This window comes from Molothrus aeneus, chromosome 4 (genome assembly GCF_037042795.1).
Source record: "Molothrus aeneus isolate 106 chromosome 4, BPBGC_Maene_1.0, whole genome shotgun sequence".
Lineage (NCBI taxonomy): Eukaryota > Metazoa > Chordata > Aves > Passeriformes > Icteridae > Molothrus > Molothrus aeneus.
The window spans coordinates 21,780,915-21,795,764 of record NC_089649.1 but is presented as its reverse complement, the minus strand read 5'-3'; the positions used below and the strand labels follow the sequence as shown (position 1 = coordinate 21,795,764).

The following is a 14,850-nucleotide window of genomic DNA, read 5'->3' as shown; positions in this document are numbered from 1 at the left end:
TCACAGGCCAATCTCCTCCAATATGTTCACTCACATCATTGAATCAAAATAGCAATCTTCTACCAAAAAACATTTAGCCCTGGGAGGCTTTTGAGAACTGGAGGAATTTATTGCTGTGCTGCTGCTCATTCTACTTCAGGTTCAATAACCCATATGTGAGCATCCTGCTCCCCTCCTGCAACAACTCACAAAACAGAGCCCCAGGCTATACCAGAGATATGCAGGAATTCAATAAACTCTATGATTTAGTAATGAGACTGGGCCAAGCTGTAACTTCTACAGCAGGCACTTAAACTAGCAAAGGGAGGCTGCTACTCAGTGACACAGCGGTATCACCATGGTGGAAATTACATGGTAGAAACATCTCCCAGGCTCTGAGCAGAAGTATTTTGATCCATTTAGCTCAAAGTTAAACTATTTAAATCCATCCTTCTGTTAGCCAGTAAGAATGGTGATGTAGCACTTGACGCAAAAAAATGTTCCTAGTCACTTGGGGGAGGGGGAAAAAGCATTAATAAGACCTGCTTTTAAATAGATTAATTAAACAAAACTGAAACTCAAAAGGAAGAGGAAATAGAATAGGTGACATAAAGCTGGAAAAAATCTTTGTCAAGCCACATAATTAACATCTAATATGTTTTCTAAAACGCTGTAAATCAAGACAGATTACAGGCTATGGCAGCATATCTTTCAATCACTGACATTTAACTCCATAGACTTTGCCAAACCACTTACACATTTCTATCCTCCAAACTGCTGTTAGGATGATAATCAATTCTCTTTAAAAAAAAGAAGCAGCTAGCTTACCTTTGCAGAGTCATGTTCAAATTGCCTGTACATGCCTTGATCTTGTTTTGTGCTTCTAGATGAGTCATGCCATCCGTGCTTATCCCATCAATGGTGAGAACCACATCACCGATCCCCACATGTGCTTGGGCTGCCTTGCCACCGTCATTAAGCTGAAATGTCACAAGAATGGTAAATGAGAAATTTGGGTGGTTTATGTTTATATTAAACACAAAATCACAGTATTTTATTCACAGTGCTGTTTCATGCAAAGAGAAAAAACAAGGTATCTTTTCTCATTTGTCCTGTGAAAATTGCTGTAATACCTATAGGTATTCATTCTTATTTGGCTTCAGTGACAGGAAATAACTGCACATATAGCCTGCTTTTCAAAATCAAACTCCACTTCTACTTTACTGGCTGGGACCTATGGACATTCACAAAGAGACACAAGCAGGGACAAGCATTCACAGTTTCCTGCACTCCAAGTTCCAGCCACCTTTCTCTTCATACATGAAATTTTGAGGAGAGAGAAAGGCTGTAAACCAGCTTTTTCCAATCTAAATTTTCCACTTAAATATCTCTTCAACACTCATTTATTCATCAAAAACCGGTCATGAGTAGGGAAGACTCTGTTAATAGTGAAGCTGACTTTTCCCCAGCTACAACTACCAGCAAGTCAAAAGTTCATCACAGACAGACTGCTTGCAGGACATTGTTTTGCCTTTCTCTCAGTAGGTTTACAGGCCCCAGTGACCTGCAGTATATTCAGATTATGATAAGAAAAGTTTCTTGACAAGTCTAACTCTTTGATCAAGGTCACTGCCAAATTTCAGTTCAACTGCTTTGGTCCACTTGAAGGAAACAATATTGCAACAGAAACCTCTGTAAAGTTCACACTATTGGCCCCAGTTGAACAATAAATCAATCTTCTCGTCTGATGCAACTGAATTTCAACTACCTTCATTCCCAAGAACAGAAACAGAAATTAAAGTAACATGAAATAAGATCTATGCACTGATTCATGTCCCTGGTCCTCAATCTTCTAATCATTTTATAGCAGGCTGAAAAAACATCCTGGGTGGTGTAAATTCCCTCTATGTTTCCAACAGCAGAGAAGTTGGAAAAAGCAGTGTGCTTACAGCAGAGATATTGTAGCTGCTGGTGCTGTGTATGCATAACCTCCCAACTCTGTCCTCTGCCTGCAAGCATGAGTCTGTTCCCTGTAGAAATCACTGTTTTTAGGGCAGTGCTGCAAAAAGCACAATTACTTGATCTTCATTTCCAAAAGCAGAATTCACCTTGAGCCAAAATGGTACTTTAGCACATGACTTGAGAGCTGGTGGTGCTCAGCCTGGAGAAAAGGAGGCTCAGGGGAGATCTCATCCCTCTCTCAACTGCCTGAAAAGAGGGTGTAGTGATGTGAGGGTCAATCTCTTCTCCCAGGTAACAAGTTACAGGAGGAGAGCAAACTCAAGTCATACTATAGAAGGTTTAATTTGGATACTAGGGAAAATTTCTTCATGGAAAGCATTGTCAAGGACTGGAAGAGGCTTTCCCAGGAAAATATTAGAATCACCACCCCTAGAAGTGTTCAAAATATGCATGGATAAGGCACCTGAGGACATGGTTTCGTGGTTAACATGGTGGTGCTGTTACCTTGGTGGACAGTTGGTGACCCTTAGAGGTCTTTTCCAACCTTGCCAATTCTATGAATCTATGACTTTTCAAAAGTGACCCAAAGGAATGTTTTCATCTCCTCTGTTTTTTAACTGTCCCTGTTTTAGTTCATGCAGTAGGACCAAGAAGTTTTGGTTCCTTGTTACTTTACAAAGTGCAGCCACCAGTGTACACATCATTCACTTCAACAGGAGAAGTGAGGTTACGTCTTGAAAACTGTCTGTGGGTAAAGAGATAATAATGCATGAAATATGAGGAACTCAGTCTCTGTGTTTGTGTAGGGTAAACCTGTGGAAGGTGTCCCATCAGCACACCTGATATGGTTAAGGCTTTCCTAAAATCCAAGGAACTAGCAATACATGACAGCTGTGACATGTATTGGATGGCACCTGAAGACAAATACTTTAACTGAGAAAAAATATTGTGTAACATTGTAAGACATATGCAAATGCTAAACTCCAAAAATATTACCATTTGACAACATATAGACTAAACCCAAGAAATTTCTCATTCAGTGAATCACTGAATTTCAACATCAATTCCATACTTGCTGATTGCAGTACAATCTTGAGCAGAAAAAACAAACAGAGAAAATTTTCAACAAAATGAGAAAAATTCTCCCATTTGGTTAGCCTGGTGAAAGAAAAGGCCTGCAATCCAGTAAGACTTGTCATATCTTCAGAAAATAGCACCCAGGCCCTCAGCATTACGAATCAATATAGCTATTTTAGCCAGAGTTGAAACCAGAGGGTCCTAACAAGGAAAATATAGCAGAGCAAGGAAGTAAAGTAAGAGGCAAAGGAAAAAGGAGACATCCTGATTTCAGAAAAACTATTTGACTTGCCAAAGTCATAAGAACTTCAAATTGTATTGTGAATCCTTTGACAAAAGGCTTCAACAAAAAAGCCAAAAGTCCTCCAAAATTGGGCGTTCATACCCAAACTGTGAGTTAAGAGGCCTGATTACTATAAAACGCCAATCAGGGAAGCTCACAAGCATATAGAAAGCTATGACCAATATAGCTATTTATAGGAAAGCTCCTCAAACCTTTGGGTGAGGGGTGGGACCTGCCATAAACAGATCCTGCCATAAACCGATATGTTATAGCACGCTGACATTTGCCAGCAAGGTCTGGAAAAGGGAAAGGAACGTAGGGGTGCTAAAAGCTAAAGGTCAAATGGATTGCTGTGATTTGTGAATAAAATTTAGCTTTCTCAGAACGTGTGCAAATGCACATAATGCTGACACGTTGTAATTTGTGATGAAAAATTAAAAAGCAACCTACACACTGCTCAGGACTAAGACTTCAAAAGCCAGCTTCAGGATAACTATTTTCATGGAAGAGTGGGTGGCCTTACCATCCCCAAGCATGTAAATGAAAACAAATTTCTTAATTAAAAAAAAAAAAAGCCAAACATTTCTGTTTAATTCTAGTGACCAACGCACAACAACCCACAACCAATCACCCGACTTTCAAGAGGTCATTCTTAAACTGTTGCCTAAGGGGATGAAACTCTTTGCAAGTGCCTGTGGGAGACTGCTATAAAATAATTTCAGTAAAATCCCAGGATGAAATTTCTTAAAAATAGGTCCTGAGAAGTGTGATGTCCATGGGTCCTGCTGCACAGAGAGAGAACTGGTTATGCCTCAGAGGTGGAGCTTTCAGAGATGTATTGAAGGAAATTAGTGGACAACAGTGTGAAGAACTGCACACACAGAGGGATGCTGGACTAGTAATCTCCTTATCAAGACAGAGTGGATAAGACTTCTAAGTAACACCTACTGATTCTGAATAAGAGATCTGAGTCACTAAGCAGGAGAGGTGAGGTTGATACTCCTAGGAAATCTCAGCCAGAGCGTGAGTATTCCCTGAAAGTACTGGTCAGCTGTTTCAGCACAAGCTGATTTCTACTGAGCATGAATCCAGTAATAAATAAGGAACCTAGCCCAGTTCGCTAAACCGGCCTCTGGGCTGACTGACAGAGGTTTCAACCAATAACATCTCCCCTAAAGTACAGGCATTTCACTGTTTCAGAGTCCAAGGGGCTTAAAGATTAGAACAGTGGCTGTCTAGACCCAGGAGGTTTCAATTGCCTATAAAAGTAAGCACCAAACAATAAAGCACCACACTGTTTTGCTGATGACCAAAGTCTGCCAAGTGGGCTGTCTCACATGCAGGACCATCACATATCAGTCAGCAATCCTGGCTTCTGAAGCACCTATTTTGAAGTGGGACTGAAGCTACAAGGGCAGTTTTAACGCCAGTGCAAGAGGAATATTATCACAACTGTTGCAGTGTGTTTTGTTAAGTTACTAGGTTGGTTTGTTCCAATCCCCTTCTGTCTGAAAATGGTTCTGCCCCAGTTCTCCCTTCCCGCCTTTGGAGCTGTCTGTCTTCCTGGCTCCACCCCAGCCAACAATGTATCCCCTAAACTCCGCCCTGGTTTCCCTGGAAACCCTTGTATTTTTTTCTTCTGATCCCTCCCCAGTGCCCCGCCAATCACTCTCACTCCCCACCCTTACTGCTAGAATGTTCCAGCAGGGGAGTTCGATGGTTGGCTGAGGAACCGGGGCCCCTCCCCACAATGTTTCCTGTTGGTGCTGCCCACGTGTCAATCCCTTGGACCCCACTCCCCACTGCACCCCCATTGGCCCAATGCCTGGCACCTCCCTACCCCTTAAAACCTGTTGTCACCACCCCCCCCGCCCCCCCCGCCCCCCCCCCCCCCGTCTTCTCCTGTCGGTCCCTCTGGATTCATTAAAGCCTGGATTAAGCCACAGTTGGAGTCCGCCGTCTTCTTTCCGCTGGTTGCAGCCTTTACCAGACTCCGTCCTGCACAAGGTGTGCCTACAGCCGCAAGCTGGGCACTGCCTTAGGCGCTATCCCGAAGCCAGCTCTCGGGAGAAGTGCCCCCTCGTGCTGCTGGCAGTGCTGGAGCTAGCCGGACGCTGACAATTGAGAGCCACTGCTGCACACAACTATATATAAAAATAAGCATCTACACTGAGCACAGCAAGAGGAATTCTATCAGTCAGCAACCCTGGCTTCTGAAGCACCACCCACTGAAGTGGGACTGAAGCTACAAGGGCAGTTTAACCCCAGTGCAAGAGGAATATTATCACAACTATATAAAGAAAGAAAACCTCTACAATGAACACAGCAGGAGGAATTAGAACATTTGAAATAATTAAGGATCTTTTTCAGACTGCAGACTCTGGGAGCCACCCTTTTGACATTTCTTAGACGCTGAACCATGACATTTCTTAGAGGCTGAACCATGCATTACCACCACAAACACTAAATGGGAATACATAATGAAGATGACATATACCAAACTGTGTATACATTTGACCCAAAACTGCATAGATAGTCTGATTAGCTGACTCCATTCTGAACTCCACCCAGAATCTGGTCCATGTTTTACCTTTTGGCCCATATTTCCTGTCACAAACTCAATTTCTTTTCTTCCACCCAGATTTAAAAAGTATTCAGCAAATATAGAAGACATGTAAATAACATTTGAAGATCATATATTATATTATCACCTACAGATTTATCTCATTGCTTCTTTTTTACAACTTTTTTTGGGGTTTTTTTTTTTGTTTTTTTTTGTTTTTGTTTTTTTTTTTTGGTCCTGTACAAGTGATTTTTTTCTTGGAGTGCAAATTTAACCTTAGGAACATTATCCTGCATCAGTGACCCATAAAGTACAGAGTTAGTTATCTGGAAAAAATGGTGATCCGGAACATACCTTTATTAAATGTGCCTGTATCACCATATGGAAACAATGCAACAGGAGAAGAGTATAGCAGTAAAATATGGAGAGGAGCATAGTAATGAAATTACAAAACTGGCCATCCAATAATCCAACTAACCTCTAAGCACCATAAATATTCTTCAAATCCTTGATCTGTTTTAATTCTGTATTTATAGTATGAGGCAGGTTTTAAAGTCAATCATGAATTGGAGCTACAAAAAAGCAAACGTTTTTTCCTTGATGTTACACCACAGACTTGAAAGCTACAAAATTGCCAAACCAGGAATGTTTCCTCCTACTTAATTCCACGTCTCTCTACTCTGGAAAACTCATTTGGAGACTGAAGGGGAGGCGAGCAGGAGAGACATTTCATGACCAGGCACCTGCCGAGGCCACTCACTCCCGCAGCCCCCGGCAGGAAACCTCTGCCCCGCCGCAGCCATCAGCTACATGGATGAAAGCCAAAAACCAGCCTGTGCCATGCAGGGATGCACAGGATGCTTTTTAACAAACACAAGGGAAAGCACCCATCTAATGGTAGATTCTTTTGTTTGGCAAAAAAAAATATGAAAAAAAAAAAAAGAAAATATTGTTGTTCTTTTGGTTCTCAACAGCAGAATTCCAAAACCAGAAATATTGTCCAAAATCACATTCCAAATGGAGACAGAACAAAAGTAAAACAGTTCTTGATCCAGGATGGACTTCAAAATCAAGGATACAACAAGTAATCTCAGCATAGTACTACAACTCAGGTTTTGAAATGCAAACAGCCCAAAATACCCAGGAATACAACTGTTTTATTGAGCTAAATTTTAGCCGGCATGCTATTTTGTTTTGCAATAATCAACAGATTTTTTACCTTTACTCTTAAGCTTCAATTAGATATTTTGAATGAGTCTTTCCAGGCCAATTGAATGTATGCACACATATGTGCATCTATCTCTAAAACAATGTAATTTGCAACCTAATTAATTTCTATTTAACACATAACACCTATTTCTCCCTCACATGACTAAGAAGAAAACTTGACAAGCAATTCTTCTTTGAGCTGTCATTATTTTGCTTTTACACAGCAATAAATGAATTACTTAAATTGCAGTCACTCATAAGACAAAGAAAGGTCCACTGACTAAAGATGGAGGCTGCCTCCTGTGTTTTACAGACTGCTTGCCTTGAATCTATGCTAGCTGCAACCATGTTGTATGATGGTACATCACAATGATTTTCCAAAGAAGCTGTTTTGTACTCAGACAGTAAATAATGTTCTCCCATTGCCCAAACATCCTTCAATGTCATCTGCAACTTCCTCTGAGAATGTAACTCATTGATCCTGATTTAAAACTCCCTGGGCTAGCTAATATCCCTCCAGCTTGATTTTTACCTCTCGAGCATTTGATCCATAGTTGGCTGTAGCAATTCAGTTTAAAGTCATGAATAATCAAAGCAGAAAGCAACCAATGATCTTTGTGTCATTACCACTCCAGCTTCTCTTTTAGTCTACATTTTTCCCTATAATAAAGTATTTTAAATAAGTAAAAAGCCAAAACACAACATACTCATTTAGAGAAAGAACATTACAGAATAACTTTGCAGAATCACATCATAAACAAAGGGGCAAATTCTTTTATCAAGCAACATCCTGCCTTTTCAAACAACAGGACTTTATCTCCTTGCTACAATACACTTCATGCTAATATTTACACTCATTATGTGCCACTACTTTGTTTATCCCTAGCTTTGTTTCACCTGACCAAAGTATCACCTTGCAATGATAACCAGTATTTTTAACAGCAACCTCATAAACACACGTAGAGCTAAAAGTAAGCTAGAAATGCCCCTTTGATGAATTAATGAAGGAGAGGGACAGACACTCACTCCAAAATACAAGGGGGACACATATTAATGCTCTGCAGCAGCACCAACTCCATCACAAAAATTGCACATCTGACCTGACTCCTGCTCCCCCAGGACCTCACAATCCACAGAGCCTGAGCATGGAACACTCAGGGCCAACACTGACCACCACAAGCACAAATAAGGTAACGCAGTGCTCCAGCATGATATACCTAAATGGGATGGCTCACCAAAGCCCTTCCTCACCTGCCTCCCTGATGGGAAGGGAGCAAAAACCTACACTCCACACTCCTGGCATGTCTGGGACACTTGAGGTCCAGCTTAAAACTTCTGCATGAGGGAAAAAAAAAAAAGCATGAGAGCACCTGCTCTTTGTGACAAATAAGCTTCCTCTGCACTCAATGGAAACTGAGAGCTGTATCGTGTTCCTCAAGCCTTTACTACAGCAATATTATTCACATAGCCAACAGATTAGCCAGCCAGCTTTGATAGTCGCTTCCAAATCAAGAACACACATGCCAGTTTTAAAGTCCAGATCAAATTTATACAGCTGAGTTATAAGAACTCTAATGCAGGGTTTGCTGTGGAAAGCGGTGACACAAGCAGCTATAAAAAGGGGTTATGAGGCAGTCCTCTAAATAAGCTAAAGCTTTTCCCCAAACAAAGCAAGGATCAAAGTTAGCTTAGGTCAGAAAACCTGTCTGATTACCAGAGTACTTTGCTATGTATCACCATCATGAAACCCTGCCCTCACCTCGCTCCATGTGGCTGTACTCCCACTTGCTATATTTTCATTTCCCTCCTTTTTCTCCCTGTAACTTTAAAGGTGTTTTCAGACTGATTCATAAAGCTGTAACCCAAGGCATGCACAGCACAACCATTAAATAACCATTAAAGATAACGCATAAGGAGAGAAGTGTAAGACAAAGCATCAACCATTGCTCTTGTTCTGGCTGTGGACTCCAACAGCAGGCTGCATCCCAGTCCTGGTGAGAGGGCTGCCCTTGCCTCCTGGCCTGTCCTCCCACATTCCTCAGGCCTGCTTCATCCCCTTCCCCCCACACACAGCTCCACTGCTGTGATGCAGCAGCGACTTGGTTGAAGCAGACCCAAACCAGCCGTTTCACTCATTACAGCCCAGGGGAAAATGGGGAGAGCCCACAGGCATCCATTCATTTTGCCAGCAAAGAACCACAAAACCATCTCTCTCATTTCATTCTCAGTTCTGACAGCAGTAACCCTGACAACAACATATATTTTAACATGATTGAGCTGTGTATACCTATAGTTCCACATTCAGAAATTATGTCAAAGAAAAACTAACACAGTTTGAGATTTCCCTCTAAGCAAACATGGCTGAGCCTGCCTGTGGGTTCATATATTCTAGGAAAAAGATAAATGGTTTCGACCCTCTCTTTTTTCCTTAAAATTTTTCTCTTACTGTATTATAACCTTTAATGTTTATCTACTGTCTTCTACAAAAACAAACCCAAAAACCACCAAATAAAACCAAAATAATTTGGTTTTGCCACTTTAAATGATGTGTTGCATGCACAAACCACTCATTCTATTTATCCATGCATGCACTAAATGTGGAGCTATGCATCTACAGTGGAGCATGAGAGGACACTGACTACTTAAAACAGGAGAGGCACCACATAGCTTAGATCACTCTTACACACGATTGGGTTGATGCAGAAAAGGATCTAAAAATATACATTAGGTTTAGGAAGCAGAGTAACTGCACCATGTACTCTTTTGTTTTTCAATCACTTAACACCATGTGTAAAGTGGTGAAAATGTGCTCTTGAATATGTGCTCCTTTATTTTTCAATCACTTAACACCAAAGAAATTAACTTGAATGCCAGTAGCAGCTCTCAGCTTCCCTCTCTTGTCCCAGAACAGGTTGCCAATAAGCAGGAACAGTTTCTACATGCCAGTGCCAGCAGGATTATTAACTGGTGCCACCTCTCACTTGTCATGGCTTGACTGATCATGGATTCCTTGCAGCTCTGCTCTTCTGTGAGCAAGAACTTTTGCTACCTCTCCTCCCTCCCTTACAACAATCCAACTGCTGCAGGATGTAAGGAAGCAGAAAAAACTTCAGGAAAGGTTCCTTGTATATTGAACAGGATATTTAATTTTTGACAGAATGCCACTATCTCGTGATTACTGCAAGTCCAGTAGCCATTATTAGAAAGTACAATCCCTGCTTTTGACCTTGCTGGTGTGAAAAGGAAGTAGCTAATTACATACAGTAATCAATTCTGGGACAATTCTTGTCTTTGACACGCAGCTTAAACATTTTATCCAGGTACTAACACACAAGTTAAAATGTATATTAATTGTGTGCTGGGAAACACCAACTGGAATTCAAAGGATTATTAAAATGAGTGAAAAGTCACACTCACATCAAAGAGGGATAAAGAAACTATTCTGTTCAAGTGTAGCTATGTTGGTATGTAACAAGACTAAGCATCTGGTCTTGCTTTTCCAAGCCACTAGCATTCAGAGATCAGACATGAAAAGATTGCCACCAAGATAGGATGGGCAATAACTTCTTGACTAACAAGACATAATTAATGTTCTGATTTGGAAAAGAAATAATGTCACAATGACAAAAAACAAGTTGTTAAAAGGACTAAGGAAAAATAATTCGGACATTGTGACTAGAATCATATTTGCAGGAAGCACATGGGTAATTCCAAAAAAACTTTTTAAAAAATACTTTTGAAACACTTGAGTGATGGAAAACCATTTACAGTCATGTGCCAGAATGTCTGAAGATATTTAAGACCCTACCATCCTTGAGAGAATGCTTAGCTTTCACTAAGCATTCTCTCAAGGAGCTCAGTTGTGTTCTCATGCTGCCAGCATGCCTTAAGAGCCCTATTTATTTTAACTGGCTCTCTTCTCTCTGATGATTATTCTTCTGCTCAGAGAGTTTACAGAACTGATCCAGGTTCCTCCCTGGGAAACTATATGCCAGTGGGTAAAAAATACTGTCTACTTAATTTTTCAGAGACAGAACGAGAAAATGGAAAGAAAATGTAGCTAGAAATACAACACAAACTTTGTGTGGCTGCTTTAGCTTTTGGGACTTGCATGTCTCTCCTCTAGTAGTGGTTAGTTTTGGGGAGTTTGGGGTTTTTTTTGGACAGCCAACACAAATTAAGTCCACAACTAAAGCACATGATTTCTTAGGACTTTTAACAGCCACTTGATTTGTACCAGAACAGAAGCTTCAAGCCTCTCTCATTTGGAGCAAACTGTTTGAAAGCTTACTAAGTTTTATTGCTGGGCCTCCCAAACAAACACAAAGCAAAGCAGAGTTAGTCTTCTCTAAAGGAGCTTAAGTGTGAAGCAACAAAAGGGACTGAGCTCAGCTACTTCCAAAGAAATTAATTCCCATCCTGTAGAGGCCCTACGTATGACAATGTCTGCAGAGCATAAAATGGTCTATGTGCTCCCTTCCCAGACAGTGTTATGTTTATTCTTTTACAGATGATAAAATTAGTTGAACTAACTGAACATCCATCTCCTTGTTAATCTTAGTAGCCAAATATGTGTCATCTTGTTTTCATAAGGCTTTCAAGGTCTATGATTTAGCTCCTCTTAATGGGATATACCTTTTCTGCATTAAATGTGATGCAATCACCCCATGCTTGCCAGAACATCCAATTTAGAAATACAAATAGCACAATATATTATACTGTGTAATTTAAAGATACATTTATTTTTTCTTTTCAGTACCTCTCCCAGGACAAAGAGCCTTGTACATGGCAGCAATGAGAAGGAAACACAACTAATGATGCAATTCTACACATGAAAGCAACACAGAGAATCAAGCAGGGAGCCAGTGGCAAGAAAATGCTACTACAAATTGAGTCCCTCATGATACACCAGCCATTGCTTCATTTTCCACCTATCCAGAATCCAGGCATGCATAAACAAGCAGAAAACAATCTGCTTGCTTCAAAGAACTGAGATAATGTCAAGCTGCACCATATAAAGTAAGGAGAAAACAGAGGCAAGTTCAGACACTCCTAGAATTGGTTATTGGCACAAATCATCTGTCCAGAGAGGACAGCTCACCTGAATGCCATCCCAAAGTGTCACTCTGCAAAAACTGTACAAGCCCATCTCAAGGTGAAACCCAAGCCCAGCAAAAAGAGCCACCACGCCCACAGAACTAGCTGAAGAGGCTGGAGACTGAGCTGCACTTGTGCCAGCTCTCTGTTGAGCATGGAGCTCAGCACCAAGCAGGAAATACACAAAAAATGCATCAGAGTTCAGAAACTCCTCCATGCTACATCAACAGGGGCATCACATTTTAATTATAAAGGCACTAAGGCTTATGGCACCTCCCTTTGGCAACAAGGAAGAAAAAGGCAATCTTAAACATGTGAAAGATGACAACTCAGTTTAGATAAATAAGCATGCTCTGAAGTGTGTGGAGTAACAAATAAACCAATCATGGCTAATATGCTGACAGCATAAACACACAAAAGCACAGTTGTGTATGTATGTGCATTCATGCAATAGAGAGAGAACTCCTTAGGATTAGTCAAATGCAAACTTCTAGCACAACGAAATAAAACAAAAATAGGAGACATCAGTAAATCCTTGTGGGTATCTTGCCTTTCATACATCAAGGGAATATTATAGCAGTCATTTGTTTTAAGCCAGTCACATACTGGCTAAAACCCCAAGTATGAAATATTGCAGAAAAAGAGTCCAATAAAAAGCCCTCAGAAAACAAGAAACACATTTTAAAGCAGTTGCATATTATTTAATAAATTCATACAGCTGTTTTTAGCTAAGACACACAAATCTTTATCATCAGCTAATAAGGCTCATGAGAACACATAACAATTTTAAGTTTAATTTTCCATTTTACATGTATATACATATATACACATGCAATACACTGTTTTAGTTTGCTTGACTTTAAACATTACTTTTATGTGATTTTTTTATACAGTTCCAGACGTGGGTGTTTGTGTATACATTTTTATGGGTGTAAAACACTGGATATGTTACTATAGACCGTGGTATACATATATATTCTTTAAGAAAATACTTGTGTATAAATATTTATTCTTACACACACCTCTATATAAATAAAAATGCATTTGTCCTCTATGCTAGAGACCTGTGTGAGAAGACCACTTGAAAATTATCAGTGTTTTTTTAGGCAGTGTACAACAAAAAGCACTTGTCCAGAGCAAACAAGGAGCTATTCAGGACAAATTTTCTGACTGCAAAACTAAGACCCTCACGTTAAGTAAATTTTCCTTACCATTCAATTGCCAAATGCATTACAGACATGCAAGACTAAACAAACCTGTGCAAAACCTCTTTACTAAAGCTCCAGTGAGGAAAAAGCTTTTGTACTTGTTGCAGCTGAGAACTTTGACAAAATTTCTTGCTGCTATATTTTAGCCATCTTCTGAGTTTTGCTGCTGAGAGTTGCACTCTAATTATAGTAACCTAAAGCCTGAGTTAGGCTACAACATGTTTTTTTCTTCCTTGGACATTTGGAGATCAGAAAATTACACATACAGCTAAACAATGAATAAAGCTGGTTATCAAATAGCTCTGAAAATACAATGAAGAAAACTCAACCCTTCAAATGTACTTCCTGCAACATCTACCCCTTGCTCTCAGCCTGACACGGTGCAGTGGAATGTGTCCGGCCATTCAACGTCTGGGCTTGCACAGGAATCCTGTAAGCTTAAGCCTGTTAGCCATGACAGCTCTCCGGTGTACTTTCTTTCTTTTTATTTTCACTTTCTTTTTTTCTCTCCCCCCCCCCATTTGTATGTATGTAGCCCTACACTATCAAACTAAAATCAGAGGACATTTCAAAGTTAAGACAGAGAAAAAGAAACCCTCCCTATCCAAAGCAGAGTTTACAATCAATATTGTCACATCTAAGGAAACAAACATTTAAATCATTTATAGTCTTAAATTTTGGGACTAAAATCAGGACTGCTCTAGCATTCTGAAAAAAAAAAAGAAAACTATATATACTGGTGGTTAAAGGCAGAGCTTGGAAACAATTCCAAGTAAAACAACAAAACACAAAAACACAGTATGCATTCATTCATCCAACTTGATCCAAGACAGATGGTATGGAAAGCCTGCAAGTTTTTTTTTCTGCTATTTTTGTTTGGTGGGTTTGGGTGTATTTTTTGATTTGTTGGTTCTTTTGTGGGTTTTTTTCTTTGTTTGGGGGGGATTTTTATGTTACTATTATTGCTGACAACTGTACAAAATATTGATCCTTCACACAGGAGCCACAGGTTTCCATGTGATTTAAACTCTTCTCAACGTCTGAGATCCAGATACAGCCTCTTAAATGCCTTCAAAGCTAAAGAGCAAAAGGCTGACCAACTCACAAGGAGAAGGCTTTTGAAAAATATGATCATACAGTGGACATATCAAGTCCATTAAACTTCTCAGGCACATAATTTCAGGGGTTTTTTCACCAACTATTCAACAGCAACAATAACTTTTACTGTAGGAAGACTCCTACTAGATTTCAATTTCTTAATGTAAACATTACTTAAAGAATTGCTGGAAATAAGACTTTGGAAGAGATTTATAAAAAATTAACAATGAGTATATCCTTTTTTTCCATCTTGTTTTCTTGAATTCGACATCAGCTACACCAAAATAAGAGAAAACTTTCTGGCCCTTATAAATAATGTTCTTTTTAACCAATATTTTGGTTGCAGCCATGATGATTTGGTTTTTTTTGTCTTC

At 39.9% G+C, this 14,850-nt stretch overlaps 1 protein-coding gene across 5 annotated transcripts in view; it reads right to left on the bottom strand.

Annotated features, from left to right (window-relative positions):
• The window catches only part of PDLIM5 (PDZ and LIM domain 5), a 127,016-nt gene that overhangs the window by 83,253 nt on the left and 28,913 nt on the right, over positions 1 to 14,850 (bottom strand). For all 5 annotated transcript variants that reach the window (XM_066548059.1, XM_066548060.1, XM_066548061.1 and 2 more), the window contains exon 3: positions 808 to 959. In XM_066548059.1, coding sequence (XP_066404156.1) covers positions 808 to 959 — 152 coding nt within the window. The remainder of the gene's footprint in view (positions 1 to 807; positions 960 to 14,850) is intronic.